The sequence below is a fragment of the Rhinatrema bivittatum genome, chromosome 12 (genome assembly GCF_901001135.1).
Source record: "Rhinatrema bivittatum chromosome 12, aRhiBiv1.1, whole genome shotgun sequence".
NCBI lineage: Eukaryota > Metazoa > Chordata > Amphibia > Gymnophiona > Rhinatrematidae > Rhinatrema > Rhinatrema bivittatum.
In genome coordinates this window covers 71,791,755-71,811,076 of record NC_042626.1, presented here as the reverse complement: position 1 = coordinate 71,811,076, position 19,322 = coordinate 71,791,755, and the positions used below count along the sequence as shown (strand labels likewise).

General features: G+C 54.8%; 1 protein-coding gene across 1 annotated transcript in view; it reads right to left on the bottom strand.

Moving 5' to 3' along the window:
• TOP2A (DNA topoisomerase II alpha) overlaps nt 1-19,322 on the bottom strand; it is a 249,024-nt gene that overhangs the window by 210,341 nt on the left and 19,361 nt on the right. Inside the window, exons 5-10 of the mRNA XM_029572748.1 lie at nt 10,397-10,542; nt 10,175-10,272; nt 9,843-10,055; nt 9,344-9,517; nt 8,722-8,823; nt 8,128-8,265 (exon numbers count right to left, since the gene is read on the bottom strand). Of these exons, the coding sequence (XP_029428608.1) occupies nt 8,128-8,265; nt 8,722-8,823; nt 9,344-9,517; nt 9,843-10,055; nt 10,175-10,272; nt 10,397-10,542 (871 nt within the window). The remainder of the gene's footprint in view (nt 1-8,127; nt 8,266-8,721; nt 8,824-9,343; nt 9,518-9,842; nt 10,056-10,174; nt 10,273-10,396; nt 10,543-19,322) is intronic.

Below are 19,322 nucleotides of genomic sequence, written 5' to 3'. Positions count from 1 at the left end.
AGCCAGAAGGGGGTCCCCTTTCTTCGCTGGTGGATTAGGCTCAGACGGGACCTGATGGGCCTCAATGTCCAATTCCTGTAGGATATGTGGAATAAGGTGGTCCAGCTCATCCCCTCTGGAAGATCTGCAGGACTCTAGGATCATCCCCTTTCAATTGAGCCGTAGTTGAAGGTTCATCCGGATCTGGTCCTGCTGAGGAACAGACCCCCCCCCCCCCCCCCCCCCGCAGAGGGGTGTACCAAACGGACCCTTGGAGCGCTTGAGGTGGTCGGAGGTATCCCTGGTCCTGGGACCGCTGACCCTTGGGCACTCCCCACGGTCTGGGCATTTCCCAAGACCTAAGTGGAATCAGCCATTCTGGGTACCTTAGGAGGAGGAGGTGGTCCTGCCAAAAATTCCTCCTGGTGCTGGCCCATTCTGGCCAGGTAAGCATTATGAAGCAGGAGAACAAAATCCGTGGAAAACAGAGGTGGCCCAGATGGAAGAAGAGTGGGAAGATCCCCTGACGGAGGAAAAGGCTCCAGAGGTGCAACGGGTGTCAAAACCAGCGGCTGAGATGAAAAAGGAGCGTCCTGCTCTTCTGTTAGCGCCGGAGCAACCGAGTCTGAGACAAAATGGCCACCGTCCCCACGGTCAGCAAGATCGGGGCCGGTCCCTGAGCATCGAGGCGCGCCAGAAGACGAGAACCAGAGCGGCCCTGCGGTTGAGGGGGTCCCTCCCCACCAGGGAGGCAAGCTGTGCAAATCCCCTCGCAGGAGAGCCTCGACCCGGGCTCTCCACAAGCGCAGCACCTGGTCGAACGAGGCATGGGGAACCCCGACGGAGCCACGAGGGAACCAGCTGATTTCAACGCGAGAAACAGGCAAGGTTTAAAGCTGCGGGAAGCGGGAAAAACCTCCGCTTCAGCCTGTTCTTCCTCACACTCGTGGCTGTAAGCGGGTAATAGCCTCCGCTTCAGTCCTGCTCTCTATCCCTCAGCGACCCACGGATAGAGGCACAGAAGGAATAAGGCCTCTCTGTGCCGGCTGCCCCGAGGAAAATGGCGTCTCAGGGGCAGCGGGTCGGATAGCAGCCACAGGGGGAGAGGTTGGAACCACCGACTTGCAACCCAGAGAGAGGAAGAGAGGAAATAACCTGTCAAAAGGAAATAAAAACAAACTTACCCCGACAACAGAGATGGGAGGGGTGGGGAGAGCTGCAAATAGTACTGCCTGCAAGCTATAGAATGCTCCCACTAAAACAGGAGCGGAGGCTACAGGAAAGCTCTCCAAATAATTCCCTCAGAAAAGGAAAATTACGTTTCTTACCTGATAATTTTCGTTCCTGTAGTACCAAGGATCAGTCCAGACACCTGGGTTGTGACTCCGCACCAGCAGATGGAGACAGAGCAAGACTTGTCGGGCACCCTCACATATAGTAAGGCGCCACCCACAGCTCGTCAGTCGTACGAATGTCAAAGCAAAACTTCAATGAAACCAAACTAACTATACCGCCCCACACTAGGGCCGATTCAACCAAAAAAAACCCCCAGCTGGATCAGAACGTCCAGAACCAGAGGACCAACAACAGATACTGAAAAACAATCGAAACCAACCGAGCAGACTCTTCTTAAACCGAAAACAATACTTGGGCGGGAGCCTGGACTGATCCTTGGTACTACAAGAACGAAAATTATCAGGTAAGAAACTAATTTTCCTTTCCCTGTACGTACCAGGATCAGTCCAGACACCTGGGATGAACCAGAGCTGAACTACCGAGGGTGGGAACCAGAGAGTCCCGCTCGCAGAACTCTCCCCCCGAACCCCCTGAATCCAGGTTCTGAACATCCAGCCAATAGTGTCGAGCAAACGTATGCAACGACTTCCAAATCGCCGCCCTGCGAAACTCCAGTGGCGACACTTGCGAAGATTCCGCCCACGAGGTGGACTGAGTGCGCGTCAAGTGAGCGCGGAGGCTCACCGGAACAGGCTTACCTTTCAATAGGTACGCAGGAGAAATAGCTGCCGTCAGCCACTGAGAAATGGACGCTCGCGAAGCAGCGCCGCCCTGCTTTGGACCCGAAAACAAAACAAAAAGATGGTCCGAAACCCGAAAAGGATTCGTTACCTCCAGATAACGGAGCAGAACTCTGCAGACATCAAGTTTCTCCAACACCTTGGCGTCCGGATCAGCCCGCGGGCCCTCAGGAAAACGGGTCATTCAACCATCTGGTTCAAAGCCAAGCAGACACCACCTTCGGAAGGAAAGAAGGAACGGTCCTCAGAGAAAACTCCAGAATCCGAGAAGCGCAAAAAACGGCTCTCGACAAAACGCCTGCAACCTGAAACTCGCCTCGCCGACGCAATTGCTACGAGAACAAAAACCACCTTCAGGGTAAGGTCTGTTAGTGTCGCCCTCCGAAAAGCGACGTGCACAGAGCAGAGAGCACCAACTTAAGAGTCCGGGAAGGACAAGGATGCCGCAACGGAGGCCGCAAATGCGTAGCTCCACGAAGAAAACGCGCCATGTCTGGATGATGAGCCAGCGACCGACCGTGCACCTTTCCTCTGAGACAGCCAAGCGCCGCTACCTGTACTCGGAGGGTGCTGCCTGCCTGAAGAAAACGAGGATATCTGGCACGGATGGTAACCCCGGATTCACCTCACGCGATCTACACCAATCGTCAAACACCGTCCGGACCCGGACGTGGTCAAAGACGTAGACCGCTTCCTAGAACTCATCAAGGTAGCTACCACCGCATCCGAATATCCGTTTGACTTTAAACGTTTCCACTCAAAGCCACGCCGCGAGACAGAAGTGAGCCACGTCCTCCAAACATACCGGACCCCGCCTCAGGAGAGCCGCGTCCCCCCGAAACGGAGAGGAGCCTCCTTTGCCAAGAGCAAGAGGTCCGCGAACCATGGCCGTCGTGGCCATTCCGGCGCCACCATGACCATGACCACCTCCGCCAGATGCGATTCTATTCGACGAAGGACATTGCCTAACAGAGGCTAGGAAGGGAACACATATAGGAGAACGTCCGTGGGCCAAGGGAGTGCCAGCGCATCTACCCCTTCGGCTCCTCGTTCTCTCCGTCGACTGAAGAATCGGGGAGCCTTGGCGTTCTGAGCGGTGGCCATCAATCCATGTGTGGCGTTCCCCACCTTTGGCAACTTAGGTGGTAAGCCATCTCCAGCAGCTCCCACTCCCCGGGTCCAACCGAGGCCAACTGAGGAAAACCGCTTGGACATTGTCCACTCCGGCGATGTGGGACGCCGCAATGTTGATCAGATTCCTTTCTGCCCAGCGCATTTGTAGCCGCGCCTGCTCCGCCATCACACGGCTCTTCATACCGCCCTGGCGATGGATATACGCCACCGTGGACGCATTGTCCGACAACACTCTGACCGAAGTCTCCCGGAGCAAAGGGAGGAACGACTGTAGCGCCCAACGTGACCGCTCTGGTCTGCAAGCGAGTGATGGACCACTGTGACTGTGCTTTGGACCACTGTCCCTGCACCGAACGGCCCCCGCAAAACCGCCCCCCAGCCGGAAACGCTGGCATCCGTGGCGACTACCGTCCAGGCGGGCATGAGCAGAGATACTCCGCGCGTCAGATTGTTGGTTTTGAGCCACCACTGCAAACTGGACCTCGCCTGATCCGTGAGCGGGAGGGGAAGAGAAAACTCCTCGGACACCGGCCTCCAGCGGGAGAGCAATGCGGATTGCAATGGACGTAGATGAGCGCCCGCCCAAGGGACTAGCGCCCACAGTGACGCCATCGATCCCAACACCATCAGGTAATCGCACACCTGCGGAATCCGGAGGGACGGGATGGCTCACCTGACCCTGCAGCTTGCAGACCCGCTCCATGGACAGAAACACCCTGCCTTGCGTCGTGTCGAACAGTGCTCCCAAGTATGCCAGGGTTGGGGTGGGGACCAGCCGGTTTTTGGCGAGATTGACCACCCATCCGAGTGACTGCAAGAGCTGCAGGACTCTGTCGACTGCCTGTCGGCACTGCATTTCGGATTCGGCTCAAAACAGCCAATCGTCCAAGTCGGGGCGTGCGCTGATGGCACGGCAGAAGTCCGATGTGAGGTAAGCCTCCGTCAGATCCAGCGACGCCAGGAATTCCCCTGGTCGAACCGAAGCTATGACTGAGCGGATCGTCTCCATTTGGAATCGAGGGACGCGGAGACATCTGTGGACTCCTTTGAGGTCCAGGATGGGTCGGAAAGTGCCCTCAGTAAATGGGATACCGGCCCCGATGACGCTGTCCCGGAGGCACGGGAACTACCGCGCCCAGGTCTTCTAGGCGTCGCAGCGTATCCTGGACTGCCAACGCTTGATGCCTCCCTTGTAAGGGGACACCAGAACTATGTCCGCCGGAACCCGAGCAAAATGTGACGAATAACCGTGTCTTATCACGCTGAGGACCCACTGGTCCATGATGATCCCGGCCCGTTCCCCGTAAAACCGCGCCCACCTGGCTCCTACCTCCGGTGTAACCAATGGAGCCAGCTGCGGGGAAGGGGTCCTCCGCATTTCATTGGGCGGGCTTCGGACCGGTCCCCGACGAGGAACCGCCTTGCCGTCCAAATGTCCTTCCTCGAAGGACTGGAACCAGGACGACCGTCGAGAGGAACTAAATCTATACGGGGTCCCCGACTCCCTCTGTGGCCGCGACTTCCTGGGCCCACAAACGCGGGACCTATTGGAAAACGAAGTCCGGGCCCTGTATATGTCCTCCGGTAACTTGAACGCCCAGTTCTCACCAAGGGCTGCATCAGGGCGTCCAGTTGTTTGCCAAATAACAACTTCCCCTTAAAAGAGAGCGAGCCTAGGTGTGCCTGGGAAGATCCATCTGCCGCCCAATTACGGAACCACAGGAGACGTTGTGCCGAAACTGCCGAGACCATGGCTCTAGCCGCAGGCCGCAGAAGGACGTGCATCGCCTCCGCGCTGTACGCAATAACCGCCACCAAGTTGTCCGCTTGCGCCGCCTCCTCACCCGAGAGGCTCGCCTTGGCCTGAAGCACCTGAGCCCAGCGCAAGCCGGCTCTCAGGGCACATACTACCAATAGCCGCCCGGACGCCCAGAGCCGAAACCTCAAAGACTTTCTTGAGCTGAGCCTCCAGCTTTCTGTCTTGGATATCCTTGAGCGCCGTGGCCCCCGTCACCGGAATCGTTGACCGTGTAGTGACCACCGAAACCGCTGCGTCCACTCGGGGAAGACGCGGGGAATCCAGCGCGTCCTCCGGCAACGGGTACAGCTTATCCATAGCTTTACTGACCTTTTAGCCCAAACTCCGGGGTGTCCCATTCTCGAAAGAGAATATCCGAAGCGGAAAAATGGACCGGAAAAGCCACCGCAGGCCCCGTCAGGCCCAACCAGCACCGGTCTATCTTGGTAAATCCTTTCTAGGCTCCATGGGTGGGGCATCCACACCCACTTCCAGAAGAATAGCCAGAATAAGTGGTGCGAGCTCCTCCTTCCGGAACAAGCGCACCACCTTGGGGTCGGCACCCTCCACCGCAGGGGTGCCCTTGCTGTGCCCCGCGTGGATCGTATCCGCGTCCGCGTGCGCACCGTCGTCCCGCGGGGCCCCTAAATCAGGGTCTACGTCCCCGGATGAAGCCGATTCGGAGTCGGTCTCCTGAGGGGCCCCGCGGCCCGAGCGCCGCTCTAAGCGGGTCCACGGGTCTCCGGGGACTCTCCCCCACTCGCCTCTTCTGGGGATCAGACCGACTGTCGGAACCCCCTGTGACCGACGATCCCTTCCATTTTGAGCATATATCTAGTTATTTATTTATTATTATCTCTTTTTTTTTTTTTTTTTAATTTACTTCAAAGCACCGCGAGGGCCGACGAAAAACGAGGCCTCAGAATCGGAGGAGGCCTCCTCTTGACTCCGAACCGCCGAAGAAGCAGCCCCCCCGCGGGGAATCCCCCCCGGGGTCCCGCTACTGGGGAGACAACGCCAGCGACATGCCGCCATTTTCCACCGCCCGCCGCGCGGCCTCCCTTACTGACCCTAAAATGGCCGCCGTTCCCGCGCTGAGCGGGAACAGATCGGCCCTGCAGTCTCCTTCAGGGGCAGCGGCGATCGCGGTCGAGCGCAAACCCCCCGACCGCCGGACGGCCCTTCACCGCCCGATAGACAAGAAAAAACAAAGCCCGTTGCGCGGCCCGGAACACCCCTCGGCATGCACCGCACCGGACCGCCGAAGCCGCCAAGAGGCCAGAGAAAATTCAAAAAGCCGCCCGCGGAACGCTCCCCCCACAAAGCCAAAGCCAACCTCACAGACTGCGAAAACGGCAAGAAAAAAACAAAGTCACTTTTTTTTTTTTTTCTCTACCTGCCGCTGACCTTGGTCCTGAAGTGTCCGGTCCAGCGGGGGTGAGTGAACCGGGCTCCCCGGTGTCACCCCCGCCGCTGCTGCCAGAGACAGGCCGGGTCCTCAACCCTCAGCAGCGGCCTCGACCAGGGAGGGGTAGTCCCCTCAGGACCTCGCAACCCCCCTGGGAGGCTTTCAGGACAAGCGAAGCCTTTCTATAATTTTCCTTTTTTTTTTTTATATCCAAACAAATTAAACCAAATTAAACCAAATCAACCAAATTAAACCAAATCCAACAACCCTGACTAGCTAAACAACTACCCAGGGATCCTCAGAGCCTGTGGGTGAACCTGCCCCATCTGCTGGAGACAGAGAAAGACTGACGAGCTGTGGGTGGCGCCTTACTATATGTGAGGGTGCCCGACAAGTCTTGCTCTGTCTCCATCTGCTGGTGCGGAGTCACAACCCAGGTGTCTGGACTGATCCTGGTACGTACAGGGAATTCAAAATTCAAAGATTTATTTTTTTTTAAAATTAGACTTGATCCATCCAAAAGAAAGGAAAGCTGAGGAAAATAGAAAAAATCCCTAAAATAGCTTTCTAGTCATCTCAGTGGGGAACGAAAACCACCACCGTCATCTGCTGGAGTCAAGAGAATCCTGAGGATTAGTAGAGGGTGCACTACCTTATAAGGAAGCATCCTTCAAAGTTCTCTCTGACTCCATCTGCTGGAAGGGGGAGATAACCCACTGTCTGGACTGATCCTGGTATGTACAGGGAATCTAGGTTCACCAGCTTTCGTACTTTCTTTGGCAAAGGAAAGGAAGTAGTGGGTCCCTTAATGCCATCGAGAACTGGGTTAACCCCTTCATTATCCGATTCCTCCAGAGTAACTTTAAGTCCGAGTACCTCCAAGACCTGAGGAATAAGAGGCCGCAGCTCATCCCTCAAACAGTCAGACCACACTGGGATCATCACCGCCCGCCAACAGAGTATCTGGGTCATCAGAAACATCCGTATCCACCTGATCCGGGTCTGTCCCTGCAGCTGCTCCCACGGGCAGAGCCGTTCCTGATCCCAGGCTTTGATCCTGTGAAGCCTGAGCCTCAACATTCCTCGGGCGAGCTTGATCCAAGGGGTGCTGTCCTGGTTCCGCTCCCCGATTTTGCTTCTCCGGTGGGTGCCCTACGTCCCCTTGGGGACTGGATCTGAAGGCAGCCGGCCAGACTCACAGACAAATTAACCTTTGGTCTTTTTTTTTTTTGTAAACTTTACTGAAGCTCAAGATGCTGAAGCAGGGATCGAGGGAGCAGCTGTAGCAGTGTCTGTGGTGAGTAACCAGGAACCCCTGGACTTCACCCACCGACCCGAGGCAGGCGAGACCCAGACAGGGATTTCCAATCCCCCAGACGCCCGGCTTCCACTGAGGGATGGCCCACGAAGGTGCCTAACACCTGAGGAAGTGCCGCAACTACAAGAAAAAATTGCTAACTTAAAAACCTAAATTAAAAACTGCAAGGAGTGTATCTCTGCCATCTGCTGGAGTCAGAGAAATAGTGACGAACTGCAGGTGGTACTCTAGTATATATGGCAGTGACCAAAGTTTTGGTTCTCTGACTCCATCTGCTGGTAGGGATACACAACCCACTTCTCTGGACTGATCCTGAACGTACTGGGAAGAGTAACTTTTTCTAGTTACAGCATCCCAGTCAGTCTATGTGCACAGATGATACAGCAGAGATACATTGCCCACCCCCTTCAGCAACACCTCAAAAATCAGAGTACATTGCTCTGTAACGACTCACAGCTTTGATGAACTTTTCAGACAGAGGGCAGGTCGAGCCAAAACTCTTTGCTTGCAGAGTCATGTTCTCCTTGGTCTGGGAGTCAAAGGTCGGGTTCTCAATCAGCGAATTCACAAACAGCCAGATGTGGTTTTTCACCTACAGTAAAGGGGGAAAATAAATACCACATGATACAAGAGCAACATGTGAGCCAGTCTGGCTAATCAAAGTTGTGACTCTCAGTCAGATTAACCCATTCCCCAAATCTAGTAGCTTGTTTCTTCTACAGCCCTCAGCCAGTCCCAAACACATATCATGCTGAAAATCCAGAAAGTTGATGAGGGCTTTCTAATTTCCTCCATAGCAAAGAATAAACTGTGTGGAGTAAGCAGAGTCTAGTGCTAGACCCTAGCCACCAGATGGTACCGGGCGCATCACAGGGCAGCAGACTGGAATACTCTCAGCACAGCCCAGACCAACTGGATTTCTCAGATCCCAAGTCTGTGTTTTCCTTAACTCAGCTGCTTCTTTTGACCTGCAATAAGGAATGGTTACCCTAGCAAGGCCCTAGTCTGCTCCTGTGCCCCTCTGACAGAGAATGGACCCAGCTTATACCTGGAAAGGTTTCACTGTGATGCCCCCTTTATTCTTCTTCTTCACAACGTCAATAAGTTTATTCACAATCTGGTCAGCGACATAATCAACATGTCTTCCACCCTGGAGAGGACCAACACAACAGTGAGGACACAATCGATGCAGAAGACCCTTACCACCTCCCCCCCCCCACCGTGAATACCACCACACATAGGTGCAGTATCCATAAAGGCAGTAGCTGGACTCCGCAGGTAAAAGGTTTACAGAGTTGGCTTTTGAGGATCCCCATGTCCGACTCAGGTGGGAGTTCTGGTTGGGCCAGGGAAAGGAGGCAGAAATGTTACTCTCCTTTAAAAGAAACTGAGCTGTAGCCCCTCTCATACTGAAGACAAGTGTTTTAAGGCCATGCCTTTTAATAATGGGAATTCTCTCAACCACCGAGGAGTGAGGGGTGTAGAATTATTACAAATGTGACACCTCTGCTTCTAACATCACAATTTCATTTTCCTTCAGCAAGTTCCATGCGATTTTCTCTGGATTGGGTTTCAGTAGCACTTTTGTTCATGTTTAAAAAAACAAGACACAAACCCAGAACAAGTGATCAGCTACAGTAAGCCTGAGTTACAAGGCAGAAGCACATTACCTTGGTTGTGGCGATGCTATTAACAAAGCTAATTTGCTGGAAACCCTTCTCGCTCATAGTCAGGCACACATCCCAGCGATGGTTCACCACCTCATGAATGATTTTCAGTGGGTTGCCAGTCTCATCCACTTTATCCTTTACGTATAGGTCCACATAGCTACGGAACCCGCTCACCTGTCCAGAGAACACAGCAACATGTCACGTCACGCCTCGAGTGCCTGGCATTCCAAACATGGGGAACGCAACACAGACACAGGCCACCTTTCCTTTGTAGCAGACTACTGAAAAACACCTTCTGTGCAGTTTAAGCCTTGCCACTATCAGCACAAGAAGGAATGCCTCCATACATTCTTCTAGGTGTACACTACACCAATTTCACATTTTGATGATAGTTGCAGATAGAAAAGGACACAGGGTAGGATAAATCAGTAACAGAACTACTAGTGCATTTTATTCCCACAATAAGCCTCAAGAGTCACTCCCCTCTACCCCCACTGACCGGCAGCTTCTTCCCGTTGAGAAAGACTTTCACCCCTTGGCTGGAGCCGGCCACATCATATGCTCTCCGGGACATCAAGGCAATAATGTCTTTGTCCAGGGACTGCATCTTGAACTTGCTGAGGTCAGGCTGGAAGGTGATGCAGGTATAGTCATCCCCATCAAAGGATTTTAGCTTATACTCGCCTGCTTTAGACATATTATTGGTCCAAGTCTAGCCAGAAGAAGGGGACAAACAAAATAGATGTCACAGAGTTTACATTGGCCTCTTTGGCTGCATCTAGAGAACTGAGAAGAGTTTGGGGACTCAGTCTGAATCCTCCCCTGCCTTACCTGCTTAAAGAGCTTCCTGTACTCCTTGCATGCCGTCTCCACAGTGAACCTGCTGCTGAAGATGTTGCAGAGTTTGGCTCCGTAACCATTTCTCCCGCCTGTAAGCAGATGAGAGCTGATCCACCGCTGCCACACCACCAGCAATCTCACTGGTATTCTAAGCCAAATCCAGTCATACGTACACACAAACAGCACACTAAAAGCACAGCAATTCTCCCTTACCAGTGACCTTTTTCTGGTCGTCATCATAGTTACTGGAAGTCAAAAGCTGTCCAAAGATGAGAGCCGGAACATAGACCTTCTCCACCTTGTGCTCCACGACAGGGATTCCCTTCCCGTTGTTCCACACACTGATTGTGTTGTTTTCTCTGGACACAAAACATACAGGCACAGGCTAAGTCTGCCACAGCAGAGGCACAAGGCAGCCAGGAGAGCAGCAAATGCTCCTCTACCACCACAAAAGACTATGAGCTTCCCCCAAACCCATTAACAAACATTAGTAAAGAGTAAGGCATATTTGAAACTTCCATATGAAAAAGGAAAATTAGTTTCTTACCTGATAATTTTCGTTCCTGTAGTACCAAGGATCAGTCCAGGACACCTGGGTTGTGACTCCGCACCAGTAGATGGAGACAGACTAAAACTTGTGGGCGGAGCCATATATGCCCCTGTGTCAGTCACAGCCCCTCAGTCATACGTAATGTCAAAGTAGAACACAACCAGAGAACTAAACTATCTATAAACCGCTAAAAGAACGGGGAAAGAAACACCCCTCCTGGAAACGGACTCTTCAACCGAGAGAGCTAAACAAGCGGAACAGAATAATTCAGAACAATGAGCGGACTCTCCGTTACTTCAGCGCAGCACTGCGGGCGGGATCCTGGACTGATCCTTGGTACTACAGGAACGAAAATTATCAGGTAAGAAACTAATTTTCCTTTCCCTGTACGTACCAGGATCAGTCCAGGACACCTGGGATGTACCAGAGCAAACCTACTGAGGGTGGGAAGCAGAGAGTCCCGCTCGGAGTACCCTCTCTCCAAAACCCCCGGAATCGGTAGCCCGGACATCCAGCCGGCAATGCCTGATAAAGGTATGCAACGACTGCCAGGTAGCCGCCCTGCAAATCTCTTGAGGCGACACCTGCGACGCTTCCGCCCAAGACGCCGCTTGAGATCGAGTCGAGTGAGCCCTCAGGCCCACGGGAAGTGGTTTTCCCCGCATCAAGTACGCCAAACCAATGGCCTCCATGAGCCAACGGGCGATCGTTGTGCGGGACGCTGCGGCCCCTTTCTTTGGACCAGAGAACAGGACAAACAGATGATCCGTGACCCGAAACGGATTAGTGACCTCCAGATATCGGAGGAGGGATCTCCGCACGTCAAGCTTCCTTAAGTCCCTTGCTTCTGGGACGGAGGACTCCCCGCCCACCAAAGCGGGCAGCTCCACCGATTGATTCACGTGAAAAGACGAAACAACTTTGGAAGGAACCGTCCGCAAGAGACTCCGGAATCTGAAATACGCAAGAAAGGTTCCCTACAGGACAGGGCCTGTAAATCGGAAACACGCCGTGCCGAGGCAATCGCCACCAAGAACGCCGTTTTTAAAGTGAGATCCTTAAGAGTTACGCGTTTCAAGGGCTCAAACGGCGCCGCGCATAGAGCAGAGAGAACCCAATTGAGGTGCCAAGCCGGACAAGGGAGACGCAATGGAGGACGAAGGTGCTTAGCTCCCCAAAGGAAACGAGAAATATCCGGGTGAAGCGCCAGGGACGTACCACGGCCCTTACCTCGCAAACAACCAAGCGCCGCTACTTGAACCCTTAGAGAACTGCACGCCAGACCTTTGGCTAGACCTGCCTGGAGAAAACACCAGAATGTCGGAAACTGAAGCCGAAGTGAGGTCCACCCCACGCTGCACGCACCATTCCTCAAAAACCACCCAGACACGGACATAAGTCAGAGATGTCGACTGTTTCCTGGAACGCAGCAACGTAGCCACCACCGCATCTGAGTAACCTTTACTCTTCAGGCGCCTCCTCTCAAAAACCATGCCGCGAGACAGAAGTGATCCGCATCCTCCAAACAGACGGGGCCCTGATGGAGTAGGCCCGCCATTCCTTGGAGCCGAAGGGGTGCCGCTACTGCCAGCTGGACGAGGTCTGCGAACCACGGCCGGCGCGGCCACTCCGGTGCCACCAAGATCACCTTGGCCGGGTGCAACTCTATGCGCCGTAGAATCTTGCCGATCATCGGCCACGGGGGAAACACGTAGAGCAACACATCCGTCGGCCATGGAAGCACCAACGCATCGTCGCCTTCTGCCCCCCGTTCTCGACGTCGACTGTAAAATCGCGGAGCCTTCGCATTGTGCCACGTGGCCATCAGATCCATGTGGGGCACACCCCACGTTTCGCAAATGAGAAGGAACGCTTCGTCCCCCAGCTCCCACTCTCCGGGATCTAAGCGATGACGGCTGAGAAAATCCGCCTGAACGCTGTCGACTCCCGCAATGTGAGATGCTGCTATGTTGCTGAGATGCAGCTCTGACCAAGCCATCAAGCGCTGAGCCTCCTCCGCCACCTGGGGGCTCCTTGTTCCGCCCTGGCGGTTGATGTATGCCACGGTGGTCGCATTGTCCGACAACACTCGGACTGCCTTTCCCCGCAGCAACGGCAGGAAGGCTTGTAGGGCCAGACGGACCGCTCTGGTCTCTAGGCGATTGATAGACCACTGGGCTTGCGACACTGACCATCGGCCTTGGACCGAGCTGCCTAGGCAGACCGCCCCCCAACCGGAGAGGCTGGCATCCGTGGTTACCACTGTCCAATCGGGCACCAGAAGGGAGACTCCAGAAGACAGATGACTGGGATCCAGCCACCAGAGTAGGCTGGACCTCGCGTGTCCCGCTGGAGGAAGCGGGAGATGGAAGTCCTCCGAGACCGGGCTTCCAGCGGGACAGTAAGGAGGACTGTAATGGTCGCAGATGAGCGAATGCCCAGGGAACCAGCGCCAGCGTGGAGGCCATAGACCCTAGGACCGTAAGGTAGTCGCAGACTCGCGGTCGGCGGAGAGACAATAAGCGCCGTACTTGAGATTGTAGTTTGCACACCTGGTCTTGCGACAGGAACACCTTGCCCTGCTTCGTGTCGAACACCGCTCCTAGATATTCCAAGGTCTGCGTGGGTGCCAGATGACTTTTGCTGAAGTTGACCACCCATCCCAGGGACTGCAGGAGATGGAGGACCCTGGCCACCGACTTCCGACATTGATCCTCGGACCTCGCCCGAATCAGCCAATCGTCCAGATAAGGATGGACCAGGAGACCTGCTCGGCGCAACTGCGCTGCCACCACAACCATCACCTTCGTGAATGTACGGGGAGCTGTCGCGAGCCCAAACGGGCGCGCCCGAAACTGATAATGCCGTCCTAGAATGCAGAACCTGAGGAAGCTTTGGAACGACGGCTGAATGCCTATGTGAAGATACGCCTCCGTGAGATCCAGGGAGGCCAGGAACTCGCCGGGCCGTACCGTACCGCAGCAATGACTGACCGAATCGTCTCCATTTTGAAGTGAGGAACGCGAAGGCATCAGTTTACCCCCCTTGAGATGCAGAATTGGTCTGGACGTGCTGTCTTTCTTTGGGACGATGAAGTAAATGGAGTAACGGCCCTTGCCTTGTTGGCTGACCGGGACGGGGGAAATGGCTTCCAATGCTTCTAAGCGTCGGATGGTGTCTAGCACCGCCGCCTTCTTCTCGGGGGCCTTGCAGGGCGAGGCAAGGAACTTGTCCGCTGGAGTGCGAGCAAAATCTAACGCGTAGCCGTGTCTTATCACGTTGAGGATCCACTGGTCCGACGTTACACCGGGCCATCTCTCGCAAAAGGACATCAACCGCACCCCGACATTCTGCTGGGGGCGCGGCGGGAGAGGGGCCGACCACCTTTCATTGCGAAGACTTGGCCCCCGTGATCGCCAGGGGACCCCCTTGCCTTCCGAAGCGCTTCCCCCGAAAGGACTGCTGCTGCTGCCACTGCGGGGCACGGGAGGAAGAAGACCTTTGAATGGCAGCGCCCAGAGGTGAGCCTTGGAAGAGCCATCTGCCGCCCAGTTGCGTAGCCACAGGAGTCGGCGCGCCGAAACCGCAGCCACCATGGATCTCGCCGACGTGCGCAGCAGATCGTGGAGAGCATCTGCGCCATATGCTATTGCCGCCTCCAACCTATCCGCCTGCGCTGCCTCGTCTGCAGAAAGATCCGCATTGGCCTGTAGAACTTGAGCCCAGCGCAATCTAGCTCGCATAGCGAAATTCGTGCAGATGGCGGCTCGTACTCCCAGCGCGGAAACCTCGAAAATCTTCTTAAGCTGCACTTCCAGCTTCCTGTCCTGAAGATCCCTGAGGGCTGTCGCTCCCGTGAGTGGGATAGTGGATCTCTTTGTTACCGCAGGAACCGCCGAATCCACCTTGGGAAGTTTGAGAAGGTCCAGCGCATCCTCCGAGAGCGGGTAAAGCTTGTCCATGGCTTTGCTGACCTTCAGACCCAATTCTGGGGTGTCCCATTCCCGGAAGAGGATGTCCGTTGAAGAAAAATGAAACGGAAAAGCCACTGCCGGACCCGTGAGGCCTAACAGGACCGGATCCATGTTCGCCTCCTGCCGAACCACTACCGGAGGGGCCTCTATACCCAGCTCCTGGAGAATGGCCGGAATTAAGGGTGGCAGTTCCTCCCTGCGAAAGAGCCGGACCACCTTGGGATCGTCTCCCTCCACTGCCTGTGATCCTTTTCCTGCGCCGGATGGAGCGGATCCGCCCGCTGCCACCTTGTCGGCCCCCTTTAGGGGCTCTTCAGGGGAATCAGTGTCTGCCCCCGTGGAGGAATCTGAGTCCGCCTCCTGTGGGACGCCACGTGGAGGCCTCTTCCCCCTGGAAGAGGCCTCGGGGGCACTTCCGCAACCCCCGATGGCCTCTTGGATTTCTTCAGCAGTGGAGCCTTGCAGGATTCCCTCCGGCCGCACTTGCTTTTCATATATTTCAGGACTTTGCGCAGCAAAAGCGCAAAGTCCTCAGAAAAGGAGCCAGAATCGGAAGAAACCTCAGCGGGGCTCCCCGGGGCCCCCGAGGGACCCCCCTCGCCGCGATTCGGGGGGGGCCCCCGAGGGACACCCCCCGCCGCGATTCATTGAGGAGACAGCGCGGGAGGCAAGGCCGAAGGCCCTGCCGTTTCCCGCGCCATTTCGCGGCCCGTGGCCAAAATGGCCGCCGCTCCCGCACTGAGCAGGAAAAAACTCCTGGGGCCTCTCAACTGCGCCCCCCCCCACTCGGCGATGGTTGCGCGGGTCGCAAACGAGCCCCCCGAGACGCCCCGGACGACCCTTCATCTCCCGGGATGCAGGCAGCACAAAAGCCCTCGCGCGCGCCGAGCCGCAGGCCCTGCAAACCGAGCCACGAGGCATGCCGGCGAAAACGGCGCGAAGAAGGAGACCACGGCAGCAAAACAATAAATAAATAAAATTCGCGCGAACGGCCTCCCCCCTGCCAGCAGCGCCCCCCCCGAGAGCAGACTCGAAGAAAACAGAGAGCCGGCACAAAAATAAAAACACACTTTTTTTTTTTTTTTTAACACAAAAAAAAACGCCTGTCGCTGTCCGTGGTCCTGGAGCCCTAATCCAGCAGGGGTGAGTGAACCGGGCTCCCCGGTGTCACCCCTGACGCTGCTACTAGGAAAGCCGGGTCCTCGACCCTAGCAGCGGCCTCAACCAGGGGGGGGTAGTCCCCTCAGGACCTCTCAACCCCCCTGGGAGGCAGGGCGGACGGACGTCAGTGACAATTTGGCAAAAAACCCAATTACAAACACCGTAGCCTAAACTGGCCTAAAACCAAAAAGAAATAACCAACCCTGACGGAGTACCAGAACCAGGGCAGGGAGGAGCTGTGACCGCACCTGCACCATCTACTGGAGACAGAGTAAGACTGAGGGGCTGTGACTGACACAGGGGCATATATGGCTCCGCCCACAAGTTTTAGTCTGTCTCCATCTACTGGTGCGGAGTCACAACCCAGGTGTCCTGGACTGATCCTGGTACGTACAGGGAATGACAATTTCCTGTGCAGCTCGAGGGCCCTTCCTACCCCGAAACGCACGCCGAGCAGAGGGAACTCAAGTTCAGACCTGCTGCTGCCACATGTGCAGCAGGTGGCCATTTCTCACATCATACCCCGTGGTGCTCCCCCATGAGGCCACCCACGTGGCGACGCATGCCAGACTCAGGCCCACCAAGCCACCGCCGGGAACGGATGCAATCCCCATCGGGGGGAGTTCCCAGGAATGCTGACAGAGTCCAGTCAGCCCCACCAGAGCACAGGACTACACAAGGAACGAGGCACTGTGAACCCCTGGAGCCCCGGGTTAACAGCCAGGCGACCGCTGCTTAGTCCTGCACCTCTCAGCCCTGATCATCAGCCCCTGCTTGACTAGACCCTCTCCAAAGTTCCTGCTAAGCTCTGCCCTTCTGATTCTTGTCCGCCACTTTATTTATTTATTTATTTTTAAACAAGGAACTTAAAGGAAAATTAGTTTCTTACCTGATAATTTTCGTTCCTGTAGTACCACGGATCAGTCCAGACTGCTGGGTTTTGCCCCCCCTCTAGCAGATAGAGACAGATGTTTTAAAAACAAAGCTCCGCCTTATATAGAAGAGTGCCACCTACAGTCCGCCAGAATTTCGTAATGATAAAGCAAGATGGCTCCCATAAGATACCATAACTATATGCACTAACTCCTGAACAAGAAAAGGAAAAAACGGTACCACCGGGTCACTTAACCCCAGTAAGATCGTAACCTATAGAACCACATAGGCAAGAAGGAACAGGAAAAAATCTGCAGAAATTAATGGCAAGGCGAGCGGACTCTCCCCCACTTAAATCACTCTGACAGGGCGGGCCTCTGGACTGATCCGTGGTACTACAGGAATGAAAATTATCAGGTAAGAAACTAATTTTCCTTTCCTTGTACGTACCCGGATCAGTCCAGACTGCTGGGATGTACCAGAGCTGTACCTATCCATAGCACACCTTCTCCGAATCTTCCCAAATTAGTAGCCTGCACATCCAATCTGTAATGCCGCGTGAAAGTATGCAGTGACTTTCATGTCGCCGCCCTACAGATCTCCTGTGGAGACATGAAATGAGACTCCGCCCAGGACGCTGCTTGCGACCTAGTAGAATGAGCCCGGAGGCCTACTGGAAGAACTCGGCCCTTTAGCAAATAAGCGGAGCTGATAGCCTCTTTCATCTAACCAGCAATAGTAGCTTTTGAAGCCATGTGACCCCATCAGGGACCATTCCAGAGCACAAAGAGATGGTCCGACATGCGAAACTCATTGATGACTTCCAAGTAGCGTGTAAGTGCTCTACGAACATCCAGCTTCCGCAAATTGTGGGACAGAGGATCCGACCGGTCCAGATCCCCAAAAGCTGGAAGCTCCACTGATTGATTGACATGAAAAGAAGATACCACCTTCGGCAGAAAGGAAGGAACCGTGCGGATGGAAACACCCGAATCGGAGATCCTCAAGAAAGGCTCCCAGCATGAAAGAGCTTGGAGTTCTGACTCTCGCCAAGCTGAAGTGATAGCGACGAGAAAAATCACCTTCAATGTAAGATCCTTCAGAGTTGTCCCCCTTAAAGGCTCAAAAGGCGCCTCACACAGGGCTATAAGAACCACATTCAGACTCCAAGAAGGACAAGGCTGGCGAAGCGGAGGACGTAAATGTTTAGCTGCTCGAAGAAATCGCGCCACGTCAGGATGCGCTGCCAAAGTTCTAACCTGCACTGTCCTGCGCAAACAAAGAGCTGCTACCTGCACACGTAATGAGCTACACGATAAGCCCATGGACAGCCTCTTTTGCAGAAAACACAAAATATCGGATATGGAAGCCTGGGTGGGTGAAACGTCATGATCAAGACACCAGGCCTCAAAAACCTTCCAAACCCGAACGCACCCAAGATTAGTGGAAGTTTTGCGTGAACGGAGAAGAGTAGCCACTAACGCAGGAGTATAACCCTTGTCACTTAGGCGGTGCCGCTCAAAAGCCATGCCGCAAGACAGAAGTGATTGGCTTCTTCCAAACAAACGGGTCCTTGGTGAAGTAAATCCAGGATTCCTGGAAACCGAATGGGACCTGCCGTCGCGAGATTGAAGAGGTCTGCGAACCAAGGACGTCTCGGCCATTTCGGTGCAACCAAAATCACCGGCGCTGCGTGACGCTCTATCCGTCGGAGCACTCTGCCGATTAACGGCCAGGGTGGAAACACGCACAGAAGAACGTCTATGGGCCAGGATAGAGCCAGAGCATCTACACCTTCCGCTCCCAGCTCTCGGCAGCACGAGTAGAACCATGGGGCTTTGGCGTTCCGAAAAGTCGCCATGAGATCCATGTTGGGCGTTCCCCACGCAAGGCATATGCGCTGAAACGCGTCCTCTGACAATTCCCATTCTCCGGGATCGAGATGGTGTCAACTGAGGAAATCCGCTTGGACGTTGTCCATGCCGGCAATATGAGATGCCGCAATGCTGATCAAGTAATGTTCTGCCCAGCTGAACAACTAAGCCGCTTCCTCCGCCACAGGATGACTCCTGGTTCCTCCATAATGGTTGATATAAGCCACAGTGGTCGCATTGTCCAACACCACCAAGACTGCCCCTCCCCTGTAGGAGAGGAGCAAAAGCTTGTAAAGCTAACCGTACTGCTCGGGTCTCCAACCGATTGATTGACCACAGAGACTCCTCGGGAGACCATAAGCCCTGCACAGACTTCCTCTGGCACACCACTCCCCAGCCGGAGAGACTGGCGTCCATGGTGACCACTGTCCATTCGGGAATCTCCAAGGGAACTCCCCTGGATAGATTGAAACAGCCACCACGTTAGGCTGTTTCTCGCCACTTGCGTAAGCAGCAATGGAAGAAAAAACTGTTCGGATACGGGGTTCCAACGGGACAGTAACGCATACTGCAAGGGCCACATATGAGCAAATGCCCATGGCACCAGCTCTAAGGTCGACACCATGGACCCAAGCACCTGTATATATTCTCGAACCCTGGGAGAAGTTTGGAGCAACAGACTCCGCCCTTGAGCTTGTAACTTGATG